The 21,648-nt window shown below is 34.6% G+C and overlaps 1 protein-coding gene across 1 annotated transcript in view; it reads right to left on the reverse strand.

Annotated features, from left to right (window-relative positions):
• Positions 1–21,648, reverse strand: part of SCN7A (sodium voltage-gated channel alpha subunit 7) — a 95,841-nt gene that overhangs the window by 21,043 nt on the left and 53,150 nt on the right. The window contains exons 11-15 of the mRNA XM_044242259.1: positions 12,321–12,423; positions 11,418–11,656; positions 10,075–10,248; positions 8,247–8,603; positions 2,752–3,189 (exon numbers count right to left, since the gene is read on the reverse strand). Coding sequence (XP_044098194.1) covers positions 2,752–3,189; positions 8,247–8,603; positions 10,075–10,248; positions 11,418–11,656; positions 12,321–12,423 — 1,311 coding nt within the window. The remainder of the gene's footprint in view (positions 1–2,751; positions 3,190–8,246; positions 8,604–10,074; positions 10,249–11,417; positions 11,657–12,320; positions 12,424–21,648) is intronic.

Consider the following 21,648-nt stretch of genomic DNA (forward strand, 5'->3'; position numbering starts at 1 on the left):
GTATCCAAAAGGCTTTGAGTTTCAAAGCTCTCTTGAAGTTACTCACAAGGTTTGTCTATATGCCATTTCTGCTAGATGAGCAGTATCAGGATAAATTACCCCTTGATGCTGAATATGGGTAGACAAGAATGAACTTAGTTTTGTTTGGTAAAATCTAGTCCAGATATTCTTGTGTTTACCATCATAGGACAGGACTGATGTAAGGTTACCCTGAGGTGAAATTAGTAAATGGCCCAAAGAATAAGGGTCAGAAATAGACCTGGCAAATTTGTACTAGTGCTATGGAGAGAAGCTATTTGAGGGGATTGACATTCTTTCGCATTCTGTTCTTGACTGAAGCTCAGCCCTGGATAAGAAAAGATAGCCATGACTTTGTGTATGTGGTAATAATGCATGTGACATGCGTGGCTTTTACTTGAAATCATTTTCTCACAATGCTTTATATTACTTAATTTTAAAATAAATATACAACACCCCATCCTTTAAATGACCCAGATCTTAAAGTTAGTAAGGAAGATTATTTTCTAGTTAAAAAATAAGATAAATCTAGTAAAACATCTGGAAAAAACACTTATTACTTAAAAATTAAGGAAAGATCTAAGTAAAGTATACCAAAAGGAAATTTGTAAATATTGTGTCCTACCTATTGGTCTTATCCTCAATAAATGTCAAGGAAATATAATTAGGAAGCTCTGTTTGCCTTAGACTGTACATAGCCAATTGTCAGTAAGACATTTGGTACTCAATAAAAAAAATATACCCATCAGGAAATTACTCCCAAACAAATTGCCTTTATTATATCAATTCTTCATATTTTCTTTATTTCTGATAAAATAAAGGGTATAGCCATGTACTGATTTGAAAGTAAACAATAAATGAACATTATATAATGCTTATGCATTCAATAATTGAAAATTATACACCTTATATTTACGTTATTTTAGAGTTTGTGCATAAACTATTTGATGTGATTTTTCTAAGCGTTTTTAGTATGTATTATTCTAATTTAAAAATAAATCAACTGGGATTCAAAATTATAAATAATTTTATTAGAAGACTACTTAATAGCATGGGAGACTGACCATGCTATACCTCTACATTATGAAAAAAGTTATAAAACCCAATGTAAAGTTTGATGTTATTTTTATAACTATATAAATTTAGTTATGTTGCAACTAAAAAATGGCTGAGAGTTTAAATATCAAAGAAAGAGACTGTATCTCAGAATTATCAGATCACATGTGATTTTATTTTCTTCAGTTTTTAGTAGATCAGAATCCTAAAGTACTCATGAGTTTAAAAGCATAAACTTTGAAGTGTCTAAATTAAATATGTAACTAAATGTACAGTTAACTGAATAAATCTATGAGTAGCTAATCCAATCAACAGGACCAAATAATTATGCAGCATAAATTACAACTCCTGAAACCTCACCATTTACAAATATTTTTAGTGTCATCTTTCCTGTATATGTTCATATCCCAGACTTTCTAATGAGATTGGCAAGAAGTTTCCTGGAGCAATTCAATATGATGTGTGGAGATAAATAGCAATTTTACCCAGAAATAAATGGTAGTCAAAGTTGTAAGTGAAGACACATAAGTGTAGCTGGAGAAGAGTTTTCCCTGTTTTCTAGAAATGGCATTATTTAAAGGAAAATGAACCTAAAAAATATTGGGCATGCTAAGGAGTGAAAGTGTTTCTCTAACACAAAGATAGATGCCTTCACTAGGAGCTGGAAGGATTTTGAATAATTACAACTCAACTCCTTTTAGGCCAATTTGAGAAGTTACTGCAGAACAGGTGCCAAGCTAGAAGAGATCCGGGAGACAAGATGGTGCCAGAGATTTTTGGGATGTGGAAAGAGACATTGTCTTCCCTCCCCAGTGCCTGTGAGTGATCTGAGATGGTACAATGCAAGTACCTCTCTATTGAGGTACAAGCTCAGAGAGAAGACAAGATCTCTGTAGATGTAACTTTCCATTAAATTACACCTCCTACTAAGATACAGTGCTTGCACATGAAGACACTAAGATTGATTCCAGTAGGGTATACATTTTAGAAGCTAAGTTAACAGCAATATCTATGCTTTTTTGAATGTGTTGGGTTTTATTGTCATTGCTTTTCCGTTTTGTTTTGTTTGTCCCAGAATTGATAAAGCCACACACTGTTCACAATTCAATCTGGTGAGTTTTCTTTATTCTTTTAGTCTAGCTCAATTATATATGTTATAGTAAGTGTTGCAGAAATAAAGTGATAAGAATCCTAGAATTTTAGCAAGTAGGAAGGTATTTTAGCCCTCCTGTAGTCGAGTCTCACATTTCAAAGATGATAATGCCCAGGAGAGTTTGATTTCTCTGATAACACGCATTGATTTTGAAAACTTAACTTTCTTCAATAGCTTCACATCATCCCATGCTGCCTGCTTATTGATTTACTGAATTTTGTAATGATATTATCTTGTTTTACCAAGTGTTCACTATAGACTGGGGATTGTTCTATGGACCGTTGAACTATTTTTCTTAGTCTTATCCTCCCTAAGAAATAGATCCAATTTTATCTGAATTTATAGACAAGGAAACTGAAGTTTAGACAAGTTAATTAACTTAATGAAGAGCATACAATCAGGAGCAAGGAGTGCTGTAGCTAGGATTGACTGGGTTCTTCAACTGTAACTTCAACACTAATCCACTCTCTTACCAATAATGCCATAAACTAACAATAAGCAATCAGAATATTCAAACAACTTACCTCTTTGCTGTTCCCATCACCTGACTTGCTTTGAACCTCCTTATTATCCAGATTTTCTATATCAGATTCTCCTGAAGCAATTGGTACAGTTTCTGAGGCACTAGGACTGGGGATAAGTGATTGACTCTCATTTTCAGTCATTGTGTTTTTCTCTGTGCTACTGCTTTTTTCCTTATCCTTGAGGAACTCTTGAGTGTTGCTTAATTCAGAAAGGGTATGGTCAGAAATACTCTTTTTAGCATATACGGCATTTACATGGTCCATTGTCTCCTTTGAAACATTTTGTTTTTTGCATAATATTTTAGAAATCAAATAGTTTATTCTTTTCTGAATCTTCGCCACTGCACGCTGGAGATTTTTTGCTTCCTCGTTCTCTTCAGTAGTTGCAGGGTTGTAGGAACTAAATGAGCTCACCAATGCCAGAAACAGGTAAATTATCTAAATAAGGAAGTAAATAAGGTTAAGCTTATCTCACTTTTTGTTTCCTTCTAAACAATAAACTCTTTTTTTTTTTTTAAAGTTTACCCGAGATTTGCAAACCCAATACAAACTCTAATGCTATTTAGGCTATTCAGTTCTTACAGTGGGTCGATGTGCTAAGACTTTGTATGGCCAGAACTCATCTTAGGTTCACAACATTCTATGACATATCATTTGTTTCTCTTTTATAGATGAAAAAGGCAAGGCTTATAGGTGTCAAATATCTCAGGTCACATAGATTGGACTTGAGTCGGTCTCATTCCAAAGCTTGTTTTCCTTCATTGAGCCAGCCTACCTCTTCCAAGATGAGAAAACAGGCTGCCTCTTCAGGTGACGGACTATTTCAGCTCAATCCCAGCAAGACGTACAATGACATCTCCATGGGTTCTGCAAACCCACAAGGAGTATCATGGGGAAAGAGCTATTCCTGGTTCTGAAGCCTGCATCTAAATTTTCTTGTGACATGCTAGCACAGGCACTGGGTAGGCTAATTAATTCTTTGTAGTAATAAATTTGATTAAATAAGAAAGAGATGAGTGATGGAAGAATTATACCTTATAGTTGTAAGTTATTTAAACTCAAGGAAGTGTATATTTTGACCTTTATTATCACTGAAAGATATGATCAAGCCACACTTAGTTTATAGAAAATCATATTTTTATCTTCTTTGTAATTGTAGGACATAGATAATATTTTTGGAGTTTAGAGTTGGAGATTTATATTGATAATTCTCTTAGACTTAAAATAATAATTTGAGTATCTTGTTTGTTATGGAAGTTTATCTGCCTCTTTTTAGATATTTGAGCTTTTTATGATTTAATTTCCCTTATGTTTTACATATTGCTTTTAATGGGCAAGTTCAAATGACATGAATTATATTTAAGAATATATACATAACAATCTGAGGGGTTTGAAGTGGCAGGGGCGGGTGGGAGGTTGGGGTACCAGGTGGTGGGTATTACAGAGGGCACGGCTTGCATGGAGCACTGGGTGTGGTGAAAAAATAATGAATAATGATTTTCTGAAAATAAATAAATTGGAAAAAAATATACATATATGTGTATGTTTGTGTATACTAATATATATTTAACTTACAGATATGGGCAGGGGCTCTATGGCCCTTTTATAAATTACATTATTAGGATTCCTATCATTCTTAAGAGACAATGAGTTCAGGATGTTAAGAGGCAACACTAAATATAATTTAAGGTTGTTGGTTGTTTCTTTTCCTTCCTTTGGTTATTAGGCATGGCGAGAAATAAGGAAAGGATGTTAGATGAGAATTTCATGACTATAAACTTCATGTGAGCAGGAACCAAGTTTTCTCTTAAGTAGATAATTAGCACAGTGCTAGGCACAAAATAAGTGATAAATACATATTTGTTGAAAAAATTAATTATAGAATAAATGAAAGAATAGATTTTGTGACAGGATTTGGACAAGGAAAAATTTTGCTACAATAGTTGTATTTTTAAAATCTTACAATCTAAGATTTCTTGTATCTTAAAACACATACCACACACACAATACCTACAGATTCACACTTATAGTGAAAATGTTAAAAGGCTAACAACAAAATTCAAAATACTCTGAACTATGGTATAAAGAAAATTTTTGCAATACTACAAGATGCTACTGTATTGTTCAAATGTGCTCTGAATTAAAAATAGTCTTTTTAAGAATTAAAAAAGAAAAACAGAATGTGTAAATTACCAAACTATACCGGATTGATTACTTCTTATTTGAGCATTAATAAAGAAGGAAGGGGGAGACACAAAGATTATATTACATAAGTATAGAGTAACTTTGTTCTAGTCACAGTGTTTCTATAAAGAGATTCAAAATATTTTTTTTTGTTTTTGTACTGGAAAACAAAAGATGACATAATGTATATAAAACAAAACGTTTAAATGTCTCTCCTGAAATTTGCCCTTCCTTTTATCTCAAGGATGTCTATCTGTTAGGTAAGAATTGAGCAACTCTTATCAAAATAAAGTAGTATGGAAGAGAAGGAAGATTCAAGATTTATTTATTATTTTTCAAGTACTTTTTAAGTATTTTGCAGCATTTTTCAAGTATTTTTAAAGTACAAGTAATTATTTCATTAGTAATCAAGGAATTTAACATGTATGGACGTTCTATTTTAGTCTTGTTGCAATTGTATCTTAACATATATTTAATCTGGGAAGATGTAAACATGTAGAGCAACATACATATTTATCATCAATTTTTTATTTTTAAAAAACAACTGCATTTTATATTGTTTTCTATTTCTTTTCTTTTTATGTTTCTAGTCCTCAGCCAGAGACCACAATTCACTTGGTGGCAACTACTTAACTTGCAAGTGAAAACATTTGGAAAGTTTGCATAACTAAAACTTCTAAATAATGTTTAATTAACAAAATTCTATAGATGTGGGAGTTATTATCTAGAGCTTAAAAACATAAATATTTATGAATATTTATAGAGTGCCAGCTAATATAATTTAAGTTACAATAACCGTTTAAGGATTCTCCGATTAGAGATTGCAGGCTTAAGGAGCCTGAGTAATGTGCACAAAGCCATTTAATTAGTAAATGATACAAATGGAATTTGAACCCATGTTTTCTTGGATCTGAACTGTTTTTTTTCTACAACTCAACACTACATGTAACTATTTAAAAGTCACTTAAATACTGGCTTTTTATATGATAATGTTTTAAGGTTTCCACTTAAGGCTGAGTCACTGTTGGAACTTTGTTGGGCAAATAAGATAAAGTTAAATTTAAAAAATGAGAAACAGTTCTTTTTACATGAATTTTGAAGCGAAATTACAATACTATAATGCAACAAGTTGGAAGTACAGGGGAAAAGTTCTGTAGCCTTACAGATTGTTTCCTTGCTTTTTTTTCTCCCTTGTATTTACTGTAGTGTTAATATTATCATGATGTCCCACACATGGATGACTGTTGAGGGGAATAAAGTTTAAAAGATTCAGCAAGCCAAGCAATATTATGACCAATCAATTGGAAGTGGAGGCTCTTATAACTCCATTTTACCCTGAAATCCCTCTGCCTATTGACATCAAGTTCCTGATCAATAGGAATGAGAAAAATAAGAAACAGAGTGAGTTCAAAAACAAAGAAACAGAAGTACAATTATATAATTGCCTCAGCATTTTTTTTTCTTTGTGAAGTGTGTGTGTTTGTGTGTGTGTATGTATGTATATGTGTTATTTAAGTCAATAGCCATCAACCATGGCCTTTCCTTTTGGGAACAGAAACTTACATTTCATTTGGGAAATCACCCTTATTATCAGTTGATTTGGCTCTGGAATGATGCCAACTCCAGCTCCAGGACAGGATTCTGAGTAGCTTAACATAATAATGTGTTAATATATTCTACACTCTGCACAATAAATAATAAATGTATCCCATACCCTGAACAATAGAGATGGGTTTACAAATAGACATGTGACTCAGAGCTAATAAGATAAGAGGAGAAATTTGCTGTGATTTCCAGGAATGAAACAGGAATTTCTCTTCTATTAAACTTGACACGATATGAACACATGAAGCTTCAGACTGCAGCAGCCATCTTGATAAAACAGAAGCTACTAGCCAGCAAGATAGATGTACAGAAGACAGATGTGCGATATACAAAGATCTGTCTCTAATGACCTTGTTTGCACATATGTGTTATACCACAACTGAAGTGAAATCTATCTCTGACATTTTTAATTAGGCATGCTGGTATGTATGCTGGTTGTGGGTTTTTTTTTTCCTGCCAGTAAGAATATGGTTATGTCAGTGGAAATTGAAAGTGTACCAGTAGCTATAGAGGCAGAGGTCATTGAAATATTTTTACAGGTTGAGCCCTGTTCTAGGCTTTGATGATATAAGAGAATAGTCTCAATCCTTTCCTTTGTGGAGCTTAGTTTAATAAGGAAGGTTGAGACAGTAAATCAACAATTAACCATAATGACAGCAGTGATAAGTGGACAGGAGTTATTACCAAGGGGAAATAGAAGCAATGAGGAAGGGCACCAATAGATACAATGGAGTCTGACGTGATTTTTTTTTTTTTTCAGTCTTGGAGAATCTATTTGATCTCTATGATTTTATAAATAAAAACCACATGGTGAATCCTTATTTTTTCTTCCTGTAAGAGCAGTTTTCTTCTGTAAACCATTCCCTTTTCTTGGAAGAAGTGAAAGCTACTTATTCAATCTACATAACAACAGTTCAATCACTAGGAATTTAAAAGCAATAGCTTTACCTTTTAGTTAAAGCACAATAGTTTAATAAACCAATGACTTTCAAACTTTGCTGCAATTTAATCAAATGAAACCTTCAAAAAAATCCTGATGACCAGCCTATGTCCACAAAACAATAAAATCAAAATCTCTGGGAATGGATCCAGGGCATTCTATAGTTTTATTAATTCCCCAGCTTATTCCAATGTACAGCCAAGTTTGACAACCAGTGTTACATTTAAGTGCTTCTTAAAATTTAATGTGCATATAGAAATCTGGGGTTATTGTTAAAATGTAGATTCTACTTCCATAGGTCTGGGATGAGGTCTAAAAGTCTGCATTGATAACTACCTCCCACATGATGCCAATGCTATTTGAGTAGCAAGGTAATACAGCAGAGTTATCCAACAGAAATATGATGCATGTCACCTATGCAACTTTCTAGGAGTCACGTTAAGAGCATAAATAAAAACAGGTGAAATTAATTTTACTAACATTTTATTTAACTAAATACATTAAAAATGTCATCATTTTAAAATTCATTCAATATAAAAATTACTAATAAAATAATTTACACTCTTTTTTGAGGTTAAGACTTCAAATCCAGTGCATATTTCCACTTGTAGCACATCTCAGATTGAACCACTGTATTTTAAGTGACCAACAATCACATGTGGCTAGAGGTCACCATATCAGACAACACAGTTAACAGACATCATGAAAATACCAGACTACATTACATCAGTTTTTCAAGAAAAATTTAAAAGCATGGATTACTTACCAATAAGTTTCCAATTAAAATGACCATCATGTAAAAAGAAATACAACCGAATTGGCCAGCTATCTTAAAGCAATCCCATAAAGTCTCTATCCACTCTCCACAGAGAATCCGGAACACATTCAGGTAGGAGTGGAAGAAGTCATGCATGTGCCAACGTGGGAGACGACAGTCTTTGTCTATGTTGCAGACGCATGCTTCATAACTCATACCAAACAGCTTCAGGCCAACCACAGCAGAAAAGAATGTGAATGTGAACAACAGCAGGACCAAGTCTTTCAAGGCCACCAAGGAGATATTAAGAATCTGCATCAGAATCTTAAACGTTGGCCAGTATTTTGCCAACTTGAAAATTCTCAACTAATACAGCAATGCCAGAAACAACAAAAATAAGAAACAACGAAAAACTTGGTCACTATTTATTATGATGTACATTTAAGATTTTTATCAGCATTATACACTACAAATGTAGTCTTTAATGTAATAGTTTTAAGATTGTTAATACTAACCACTGAAAATTCATTTTATACAATTCTTAATACATTATATATATTCTGTATTTTTTACACTAGATCCATACATATCTTCTTCTGTTGATCTGTCAATTTCCATTCGCTATTATGTGATTATAATTACTCTAGTTTTATGTTTTAATATCTCGTAGGGCAACTATCCATTCTTTGTTTCGCTTTTCACAACACAGGAAATTCTCCGACATTCTGACATATAGATGATATTGAAAAAAGTCTGTTAGGTCTCATTAAATTCCACTGAAGTTTCTATTATGTATTTTCCTTTAAAGTAACATATCAGAAACCAAACACAGCAGTCTGTTCAGTTTAGTCTGGATATTTTTCTTGTTTTCACTAGATTTCTATTGATACAGGATAGGATTACCTTAAAATTTTAGCCATCATATTACAGTGAACTTAGTCATCTAAAACTGAAACATCCCCTTTTATATATGTTATACCTTCCCCAACTTTTTTAGTATATAGTTGTCTTTCTGGACTCAAAAGTTGGGTTTCACATTTATCCATGTAAAACTGAATCATTTATATTCAATCCACACCAGCCTTTCAGATACTTTTATACTATCTCTTATTATCTTTTTTTGGTATTTACCAGTCTTGTTTCATCCATAAATTTGATAGGTACATCTCACATATGTTTATCTTACTGACGAGAAAAATGTACAGATGAGGACATAAGGCAGTGTTCTGAAGTATTTAGATAAGATCAAATCTACTTAATTGTACTTGATTCCTGCTACATTCCTGCAACTTCTTACGAGAATATATTACTTATCAAGTATGTAACATTCCCATATATATTCTCCTAATAACATTATTTCCTTGGGTAGTTTTCTGATTCTTACTACTACTCTACATTACAGGCATATATACCAATTCTGACTTAAAGACTTTCGTAATAACATTCCCCTGGCCTTTATGGTTTTTTATAATGTTTTCTAACTCTACATTTAGAAATACTCACCTCTTTCAAATTCCTTAGTTATACACTGGCATTCTGCTTCTGGGACTCCACATTATCCTGCTCCTCACAACTGACCAGTAACTCTGGTCCTGCTTCCTAAAACTATACCTCAAATTTGCTACATATATAGCTTATTTCCTTTGAGGTTTTGGTCAAATGACAGGAAAATGCTTATTCTTCCTGGGATACCTTCTAAGCTCTTTACCTAAAAATTAATTCATTTATTATTTCAAATACCCCAGTGGGATAAGTGTTACTATTCTTCCCGTGTTGTGTCTGAGGAGGCTGAGATAAATTTTCATAAAATAAAATTGAAATCTTGGATCCTACTTACCACCCTGAATGTTCGAAAAAGAGCCACTCCATGAATATTTGCTAGATAAAGTTCTGCTAAACCATGGAACACAATCAGGCTATCAAAAATGTTCCAACCTACTTGAAAATACCCATATGGATGCATTGCAATGATTTTCAAAATCATTTCTGCTGTGAAAATTCCAATAAAAATCTAAACAGAAACAAAACACAGATGAAAATACGCTTCCAATTACAATATCAAAACCTCATACTCAAAAACTATAAATTTTCACTGCCACATTCTTCACAGTTCCTCTCTCAAGAACTGATTAGTTTTGGAGTCTATATTATCATAAGGATAGACTCAAACATTTTTAATTTAACAGTCTAACGTCAAACACTGTATACAGAATCTTCAAATATTTAATGAAAACTGTCTTGAAAGACAACAAAAGAATATTTAAAGATGAAAATCTTTTCATTTTGAATGGTTCTTTTTGGGATAAGGAATACATGATAAGTTATTTAATTTTTTAAACTGTGAAAGAATTTTAAAAGTGCATATGTGAACCAAGGGGAAAAAAAAGTAAACTGGTGAACACTGTCTCTTGAAAACTATACTGGTAGAAATGACTAAATTGTTGTATTGGTTCCAAGTAAATATATAATTCAAAATGGGTAGCATTTTAGCCATTTATACTAATACCAAGCAACAAACAACCACCAACATAAAAGCAAAAAAAATTGAACATTGTATATTTTCTTGGACGTGACTTGTTTTTAAACTCACAGAAATCTGTTTTGCTTTTTGCATTGTATCGATTAAAATAAGGATAAGTTCCCATCAAGCCAAAGACTAGAGGCTAGAGCAGACAGGGCAGGTGCAGTTGTAGTCAGGATTTAGAGTTCAGGTGTCAGTGAGGAGTTTGCATTTGTTATTTCACCTCTGCTCAGCTCTGTTTTTTATATATATATATATATATATATATGTGTGTGTGTGTGTGTGTGTGTGTGTGTGTGTGTATATGTATATGCATATGCATATACCATATATATATATGGTATATACCAGGATATGTTTGGGAAGGGAGAAGAAATAAATAATATTTCCATTTTACCTAACTGCCAAGCAACTGACTAGAATCTCAAACTTAAATGGCAGAATTTTAAGCTTCAGCTACAAACTTATTCAATGAGAAGAACACTTACAAAGCAGGGCTGGGGGTGATCAGTTGTGGAAGTATGAATATAATACTTCATCTACTATGCATATAATGCATTTACAACACATTGGAATTATAAAATAAAATAAAATAATGGGGTAATGATAACTAAAGAAAAGTTGAAGGCATAAATGAAAATAAGGTACAAGAGCCTTACCAGGTTTCCAATGCGAAGAACATTGTTGGTTTCTTCACTCATTGGATAACATTCCAAGGCCAAAAAACATATGTTTAGAATTATGCATATAGTAAGGACAAGATCAGTAAATGGGTCCATTATAATCATATGGAGAAACTCTTTCAATTTTAACCAACAGGGAGAACAATTCCAGATCAAGAAAGTTTTAGCAAATCTATGCCAACACAATGGGCATCTCTTCCTGGATTTTTCAGATTCTGAAATGAAGGAATAAAAAAGTTAAACATTAGCAAATTGTTTAAGGTCTAATAAAATATTTTGACTTTTGCATGCAAAGAGATGTTTAAAACCAGACTTATGATTGGGAATTAGCAAATAAAAATATTATGTACTAATAAAAAGCAGAGCAAAGCAAATTTCCTTTATTTTGTTCATGCTTGCTGAGTTAGACAAATGAAATGAGATAAACTGTGTATTAGAAGCAAATCATAGGAGTTTCTCTCAAGAAAACAAATATGGAATAAAGTTGAGTATTATGATTTATAATTTCTAGATTTTTATGCTTTACAAAATAATATCTTTTAATATTATCCATGACAATGAACTACTGGTTATATATCGAAAAATATCTTAACATATGATTGTTATGTTATCCAACCTCTGTTTTAAGTTATAAGTTAATACTTCTTTGTTGCTTTCAATATTAAAGAAAATTTCTTAGTACTCTTTGGTGAGTGATAAGAATGTCTAAAATACCAATGTTTAAAATACCATGTGTATGGAATTACTCATTTTAATATTCTTAGGTTATTCCTTAAATTTTTGTTATCATCTGCAATTCTAAAGAATTTACAGGATTACTTTAAAAGTGAGTCTTATCAATAGTACCTTTCAGAGTGTCTAACTATTTTTTTACTTTACCTTCCTCATGTCTGATAGCAGCAGTAGCATCATCCAACATATTCAAAGAAGTGATCACAGAAGTTGGTGATCTTTTCTTCATTTCTATTTGTGTGGTCTTGGTCTAAAAAGAAATTAGATGAGTCCCGTGCTGGCTTCTGCCCTTTGTAGATACAAGACTAAAACTATAAGAAGGTTTATAACCTTCTTTAAAATGCTGATTCTTACTTCCAGAAATCTTTTTGGGTTTCATCATGTGCTAGTCTTTACACTATAGGCAATATTAAACTGATTTAGTACTTTTTGGTAATGAATGTGTATTATCTTGCAACTCAAAAAAATCATTTCATACAATGAGATCAACTATAAAAGTAGGAAGTCAGAGAATACTGTTTTTATTACTCGTATTTGCACTTGATCTTAGCCAAAAGACTGAGAAGTGATTCATTACTCATATTTGATAAACCATTCAATGTATACTTTAGGATCACTGCAAAATATCCCGTTGGCAAACATACTACTGAATAGTAGTATTTCTCAAACACTTTACATTTTTCCTTGAAGGTATTTTATAACTTTGAAAACTCTTGATAAAATAAAAATTATTTGGGGCACCTGGGTGGCTCAGTGGGTTAAGCCTCTGCCTTCAGCTCAGGTCATGATTTCAGGGTTCTGGGATCGAGTCCTGCATTGGGCTCTCTGCTTGGCAGGGAGCCTGCTTCCTCCTCTCTCTCTCTCTGCTTGCCTCTCTGCCTACTTGTGATCTCTCTCTGTCAAATAAATGAAATCTTTTAAAAAATTATTTGGCTCTGTGGTAATGAAATAAACTTGAATAGTATCAGGTAAAAGAATGGATTTAAAAGAGTTGTTTTGGCTAGAATATATCTGAAAATTCCACAAAGGAATCACTTCTTTTTGTCTTGTCACTTGAGTAGTGGTTTTAAGATACTCTATTATAACGATGTGGTTACACAGAGTTCAAAAGAAGCCTTGCTCTGGAAACATATTCCTAGGGTTTGATGTAGATGTCTCAACTTGTATACCATCATAGTTATCATAAATAGAGATCAGGTGTTTCTAGTGACCAAGAATATAATTTATATTTGAATTTAAACTCTAAGAAACTGACAATGGTGGGACACCTGGGTGGCTCAGTCCTTTAAGTGTCCAACTCTTGATTTCGGCTCAGGTCATGATCTCAGAGTTGTGAGATCAAGCCCTTCACTGGGCTCTGCACTGGGTGTGAAGCTTACTTAAGATTCCCTGTTTCCCCAATATGGCAAAGGGAACGAGCATCAAAATTCAGGAGGTCCAGATAACACCCCTCAAAATCAATAAGAATAGGCCCACACCCCGTCACCTAATAGTAAAATTCACAATCCTTAGTGAAAAAGAGAAAATCCGGAAAGCAGCCCGGGAAAAGAAGTCTGTAACATACAATGGTAAAAGTATTAGATTGGCAGCTGACTTTTCCACAGAGACCTGGCAGGCCAGAAAGAGCTGGCATGATATTTTCAGAGCACTAAACGAGAAAAACATGCAGCCAAGAATACTATATCAGCTAGGCTATCATTGAAAATAGAAGGAGAGATTAAAAGCTTCCAGGACAAAAAAAACTGAAAGAATTTGCAAACACCAAACCAGCTCTACAGGAAATATTGAAAGGGGTCCTCTAAGCAAAGAGAGAGCCTACAAGTGGTAGATCAGAAAGGAACAGAGACAATATACAGTAACAGTCACCTTACAGGCAATACAATGGCACTAAAATCATATCTCTCAATAGTTACCCTGAATGTTAATGGGCTAAATGCCCCAATCAAAAGACACAGGGTATCAGAATGGATAAAAAAACAAAACCCATCTATATGTTGCCTCCAAGAAACTCATTTTAAGCCCGAAGACACCTCCAGACTTAAAGTGAGGGGGTGGAAAAGAATTTACCATGCTAATGGACATCAGAAAAAAGCAGGAGTGGCAATCCTTATATCAGATCAATTAGATTTTAAGCCAAAGACTATAATAAGAGATGAGGAAGGACACTATATCATACTCAAAGGGTCTGTCCAACAAGAAGATCTAACAATTTTAAATATCTATGCCCCCAACGTGGGAGCAGCCAACTATATAAACCCATTAATAACAAAGTCAAAGAAACACATCAACAATAATACAATAATAGTAGGGGACGTTAACACTCCCCTCACTGAAATGGACAGATCATCCAAGCAAAAGATCAACAGGGAAATAAAGGCCTTAAATGATACACTGGATGAGATGGACATCACAGATATATTCAGAACATTTCATCCCAAAGCAACAGAATACACATTCTTCTCTAGTGCACATGGAACATTCTCCAGAATAGATCACATCCTCGGTCCTAAATCAGGACTCAACCGGTATCAAAAGATTGGGATCATTCCCTGCATATTTTCAGACCACAATGCTCTGAAGCTAGAACTCAACCACAAGAGGAAGTTTGGAAAGAACCCAAATACATGGAGACTAAACAGCATCCTTCTAAAGAATGAATGGGTCAACCGGGAAATTAAAGAAGAATTGAAAAAAATCATGGAAACAAATGATAATGAAAATACAACGGTTCAAAATCTGTGGGACACAACAAAGGCAGTACTGAGAGGAAAATATATAGCGGTACAAGCCTTTCTCAAGAAACAAGAAAAGTCTCAGATACACAACCTAACCCTACACCTAAAGGAGCTGGAGAAAGAACAAGAAAGAAACCCTAAGCCCAGCAGGAGAAGAGAAATCATAAAGATCAGAGCAGAAATCAATGAAATAGAAACCAAAAAAACAATAGAACAAATCAACGAAGCTAGGAGCTGGTTCTTTGAAAGAATTAATAAAATTGATAAACCCTTGGCCAGACTTATCAAAAAGAAAAGAGAAAGGACCCAAATAAATAAAATCATGAATGAAAGAGGAGAGATCACAACTAACACCAAAAAAATACAAACTATTATAAGAACATACTATGAGCAACTATACGACAACAAATTTGACAATCTGTAAGAAATGGATGCATGCCTAGAAACATATAAACACCAAAATTGAACCAGGAAGAAATAGAAAGCCTGAACAGACCCATAACCAGTAAGGAGATTGAAACAGTCATTAAAAATCTCCAAACATTGGGGTACAGATGGCCCTTCTTTTCATGACATCTGTATCTTTGGGGTAAATACCCAGGAGTGCAATTGCAGGGTCATAGGGAAGCTCTATTTTTTTTTTCCAATTTATTTATTTTCAGAAAAACAGTATTCATTATTTTTTCACCACACCCAAAAAAAAAAAAAAAAAAATCTCCAAACAAACAAAAGCCCAGGGCCAGACGGCTTCCTGGGGGAATTCTACCAAACATTTAAAGAAGAACTAATTCCTATTCTCCTGAAACTGTTCCAAAAAATAGAAATGGAAGGAAAACTCCCAAACTCATTTTATGAGGCCAGCATCACCTTGATCCCTAAACCAGACAAGGATCCCATCAAAAAAGAGAGCTATAGACCAATATCCTTGATGAACACAGATGCGAAAATTCTCACCAAAATACTAGCCAATAGGATTCAACAGTACATTAAAAGGATTATTCACCACGACCAAGTGGGATTTATCCCAGGGCTGCAAGGTTGGTTCAACATCCGCAAATCAGTCAATGTGATACAACACATCAATAAAAGAAAGAACAAGAACCATATGATACTCTCAATAGATGCTGAAAAAGCATTTGACAAAGTACAGCATCCCTTCCTGATCAAAACTCTTCAAAGTGTAGGGATAGAGGGCACATACCTCAATATCATCAAAGCCATCTATGAAAAACCCACCGCAAATATCATTCTCAATGGAGAAAAACTGAAAGCTTTTCCACTAAGGTCAGGAACACGGCAGGGATGTCCATTATCACCACTGCTATTCAACATAGTACTAGAAGTCCTAGCCTCAGCAATCAGACAACAAAAGGAAATTAAAGGCATCCAAATCGGCAAAGAAGAAGTCAAATTATCACTCTTCGCAGATGATATGATACTCTATGTGGAAAACCCAAAAGACTCCACTCCAAAACTGCTAGAACTTGTACAGGAATTCAGCAAAGTGTCAGGATATAAGATCAATGCACAGAAATCAGTTGCATTTCTCTACACCAACAACAAGACAGAAGAAAGAGAAATTAAGGAGTCAATCCCATTTACAATTGCACCCCAAACCATAAGATACCTAGGAATAAACCTAACCAAAGAGGCACAGAATCTATACTCAGAAAACTATAAAGTACTCATGAAGGAAATTGAGGAAGACACAAAAAATGGAAAAATGTTCCATGCTCCTGGATTGGAAGAATAAATATTGTGAAAATGTCTATGCTACCTAAAGCAATCTACACATTTAATGCAATTCCTATCAAAGTACCATCCATCTTTTTCAAAGAAATGGAACAAATAATATTAAAATTTATATGGAACCAGAAAAGACCTCGAATAGCCAAAGGGATATTGAAAAAGAAAGCCAAAGTTGGTGGCATCACAATTCCGGACTTCAAGCTCTACTACAAAGCTGTCATCATCAAGACAGCATGGTACTGGCACAAAAACAGACACATAGATCAATGGAACAGAATAGAGAGCCCAGAAATAGACCCTCAACTGTATGGTCAACTAATCTTTGACAAAGCAGGAAAGAATGTCCGATGGATAAAAGACAGCCTCTTTAATAAATGGTGTTGGGAAAATTGGACAGCCACGTGCAGAAAAATGAAATTGGACCATTTCCTTACACCACACACAAAAATAGATTCAAAATGGATTAAGGACCTCAATGTGAGAAAGGAATCCATCAAAATCCTTGAGGAGAACACAGGCAGCAACCTCTTCGACCTCAGCCGCAGCAACATCTTCCTAGGAACATCGCCAAAGGCAAGGGAAGCAAAGGCAAAAATGAACTGTTGCGATTTCATCAAGATCAAAAGCTTTTGCACAGCAAAGGAAACAGTTAGCAAAATCAAAAGACAACTGACAGAAGGGGAGAAGATATTTGCAAACGACATATCAGATAAAGGACTAGTGTCCAAAATCTATAAAGAACTTAGCAAACTCAACACCCAAAGAACAAATAATCCAATCAAGAAATGGCAGAGGACATGAACAGACGTTTCTGCAAAGAAGACATCCAGATGGCCAACAGACACATGAAAAAGTGCTCCATGTCACTCGGCATCAGGGAAATATAAATCAAAACCACAATGAGATGACACCTCACACCAGTCAGAATGGCTAAAATCAACAAGTCAGGAAATGACAGATGCTGGCGAGGATGCGGAGAAAGGGGAACCCTCCTACACTGTTGGTGAGAATCCAAGCTGGTGCAACCACTCTGGAAAACAGCATGGAGGTTCCTCAAAATGTTGAAAATAGAACTGCCCTATGACCCAGCAATTGCACTACTGGGTATTTACCCTAAAGATACAAACATAGTGATCCGAAGGGGCACGTGCACCCGAATGTTTATAGCAGCAATGTCCACAATAGCCAAACTATGGAAAGAACCTAGATGTCCATCAACAGATGAATGGATCAAGAAGATGTGGTATATATACACAATGGAATACTATGCAGCCATCAAAAGAAACGAAATCTTGCCATTTGCGACAACATGGATGGAACTAGAGCGTATCATGCTTAGCGAAATAAGTCAAGCGGAGAAAGACAACTGTCATATGATCTCCCTGATATGAGGAAGTGGTGATGCAACATGGGGGCTTAAGTGGGTAGGAGAAGAATTCATGAAACAAGATGGGATAGGGAGGGAGACAAACCATAAGTGACTCTTAATCTCACGAAACAAACTGTGGGTTGCTGGTGGGAGGGGGGTTGGGAGAAGAGGGGTAGGGTTATGGACATGGGGAGGGTATGTGCTTTTGGGTAAATTGGAAGTGGAGGTGAACCATGAGAGACTATGGACTCTGAAAAACAATCTGAGGGGTTTGAAGTGGCGGGGGGGGTGGGAGGTTGGGGTACCAGGTGGTGGGTATTATAGAGGGCACGGCTTGCATGGAGCACTGGGTGTGGTGAAAAAAATAATGAATACTGTTTTTCTGAAAATAAATAAATTTGAAAAAAATAAAAATAATAAACAAATAAATAAATAAATAAAAGAAGCCATATACAAAAAAAAAAGAGATTCCCTCTCTGCCTCTACCTCTGCTCCCCCACCCCCAGAAGGACCCCACACTCATTTCTAGAGACAGAAATCTATGTGTGTGTGTGCATGCACGCGGGCACACACCAAAGAAAAAAAACCTGACAATGGGTAGATTATATTACACCACAGAGTTCCCTACAGTGTTTATATTTGACACAAAGGAGAATGAAATTGATATGTTTGTTAACTTGGTAACATGTTACTAAGTTAAATAGGTATTGGTAAACATTTACCTTGGTAAATAGGTGTAGCTAAATAGGTGAAATAAAGAGTAAATAAATTTGAATAGGCCAGGCTGTTCTAGAATGGAGGTAAGTGGGATGGGGGTGCAGCTTCACTAACACTGAAAGAATCAGTGGTCGGATCTCAATGATAACTGATACCCAGCACAACCTAGTTGGCAGGTTTTGCTCTAGTCTTCCTGAAGTAGCATACCAGCCATCAAGAAATCATCATATTTATCTCACTCAGTATCAGTCAAGTTTCTTCTAATTTTATAAATACTAGAGTTAGAGGAGGTAAAACCCAACTCTACTATATACTGATTCCACCATGAAAATGACAGATTCTTCAGGTCTACTGATCTCTGTTCCCTCATTACTAATTTTTTTTTCTGAAAAAGTAAGCTAAAAACTTAGGATGTGAGGTTAATTTATTTACCTTAACTAAACTTACTCCAGAAACTATTTTTTAACTGACTTAAAAGGTTTCATAAAATGTAAGTTATAGAATGGTGACTAACATAATAAAAAATAAGTTATAATTTATACAGTTTCAAATTTCCATGAGTCAAAAACCAACAGAATCATAATTGTTCTGTTATTAAAGTCTAACAGGGATTTCCCAGGTTTAACCTCATGAAGATGATACTTTGTGGTATACTGAATACCTTCCACTAGTCCTTCCACTAGTATAAAGGAATTGCTTCTCCTAGAGATGTTTCTGGTAGTGACAATGTCTGATGGAATCACCCCAAGAAGGAATTTAGTCAAGATAATCATCTGTGTGAAGTGGGTACAGTGAGGAGAGTAACTATGTTATTGTTGATGTAGTCATATTTAATCTCTACTTGTTTGGCTTGCACTGTGGATATATTTTAGAATCTAAAGTGAATAAACTACATATTGGTTTATTAATATAGTTACCTAAATGGAGCTCTTAAAAATATTGAATGAACGCCCACAAGTTGGCCAACTACTAAGGACAGAACCATTTTATAATGCAAATTAAGTAGATCCTGACTCAGTAATCTGTTTGGAAGTTTAAGAGCTAATAAGGGCATATCCAAAGTTAAAATTAGACTGGAAAAAGCACCTAAAATTCCTGTTCTCACAACTGGTTTAAATTTTCTCTAGAGAGGAGGCATGAATAAGAAAGAATCCAGCCATATTTCTAGCATTTAGCAGTGAACACCTGATATATTCATCTTATACTCACATTTGCTCTCTCTACTGCAGCTACACTGGCCTTTTTTTTAATCCTGACTCACTCTGTTCCTTCCCCTTACATGGCATGCTCTCATTCTTTAGATCTTGGTTCAAGCATCAGTTCCTCAGAAAACCCTGTTATTACTCAGGGAAATCCTTTATATAGTCTCCTAAAACATCATGTTTCTCACTTTTATAGCACTTGCTACGGTTTCATTTATTTATTTTTAGAAGAGAATAAAACAGTGAATCAACAGGTACCTAATATCTAGCCTTAAAATTTAATAATAGTATACTCTTCACTTCTCATGTATTACTCACCCCACTTAATTTAAAATATTTCAGGAAAAATATGTTGGACATCATATAATTCTTAGAATAAACTTTGTAAGACACAATCACAATATTAAAATCACTATCAGAAAATTAGTAATTCCTTAATATTATCCAATACTTAGACCATGCTCTGTTTCCTTTCATTGCTCAGAAATTTTCTATTATAGTTTATTTGTTCCAATCAAATACAAAAAAGGTCCCCATATTGCATTTTTTTCATAGGCCTACTGATTATCTTCTGGCTTTATTTTTTCTATTGTGATTTACTTGTTGATGGTAATAGATCACTTACAACTGTAGAATTTTCCACATTCTTGATTTGATATATTATGTCCTTTTAGTGTAATTTAATGTGTTCTTTTCTCTCTTTTTTTTTTTTTAGATTTTATTTATTTATTTGACAGACAGAGATCACAAGTAGGCAGAGAAGCAGGCAGAGAGAGAGGAAGGGAAGCAGGTTCCCCGCTGAGCAGAGAGCCTGACATAGGGCTCTATCCCAGGACCCTGAGATCATGACTTGAGCCGAAGGCAGAGGCTTTAACCCACTGAGCCACCTAGGTGCCCCTGTGTTCTTTTATTATAGTCTCTAGAAAAAGAGAGATCTAGAGGCTTACTAGGCTTAGCTCAGATTATGGCAAGAATATATTGTATGTGGTGTTTTATGTCTCCCATCCCATAACTTCAGGAAACACATAATGTCTGGTAGTCAGAGAGGTACAATTTTATGTGTGTGATAATTTTATGGTCTATCTCCCCATTAGACCATTACCTTCATGAAGATAGATGCTATATGTGTATTTACTAACATTTTAAAATCTCCAAAGCTTAGTATAATGCCTAGCATATAGTAGATTGTCAATAATATTTTATTTAATTAGATAGATGAGCTATAAGGATATCATTTTAGATGGGAAAATGTTTTTAAAAATATTTATATTCCTACAGTTGTGTATATCTGATGCTCTTCTTGAGGTTTGGACAGCGACTGGCAATTTTTTTTTTTTAAAGATTTTATTTATTTGACACAGAGAGAGAGGGAAATCACAAGTAGGCAGAGAGGCAGGCAGAGAGAGGGGGAAGCAGGCTCCCCACTGAGCAGAGAGCCAGGATGCGGGGTTCGATCCCAGGACCCAGAAATCATCACCTGAGCCGAAGGCAGAGGCTTAACCCATAAGCCACCCAGGTGCCCCATGACTGGCAATTCTTAAGAAAGTTTCATCTGCCAACTGTGCAACTGATGGAATAATATAGTTTCAGCATTGAGCCTCCAGGAAAATAAAGTGGCAAAAAATGAAGTAAAGTGTTGAGAAATCAGACACCAATAAATACAGGTCAAACTTTCCAACAGAACTCTTCAATGAAGATAAAAT

Source organism: Neovison vison, chromosome 3 (genome assembly GCF_020171115.1).
Source record: "Neovison vison isolate M4711 chromosome 3, ASM_NN_V1, whole genome shotgun sequence".
Lineage (NCBI taxonomy): Eukaryota > Metazoa > Chordata > Mammalia > Carnivora > Mustelidae > Neogale > Neogale vison.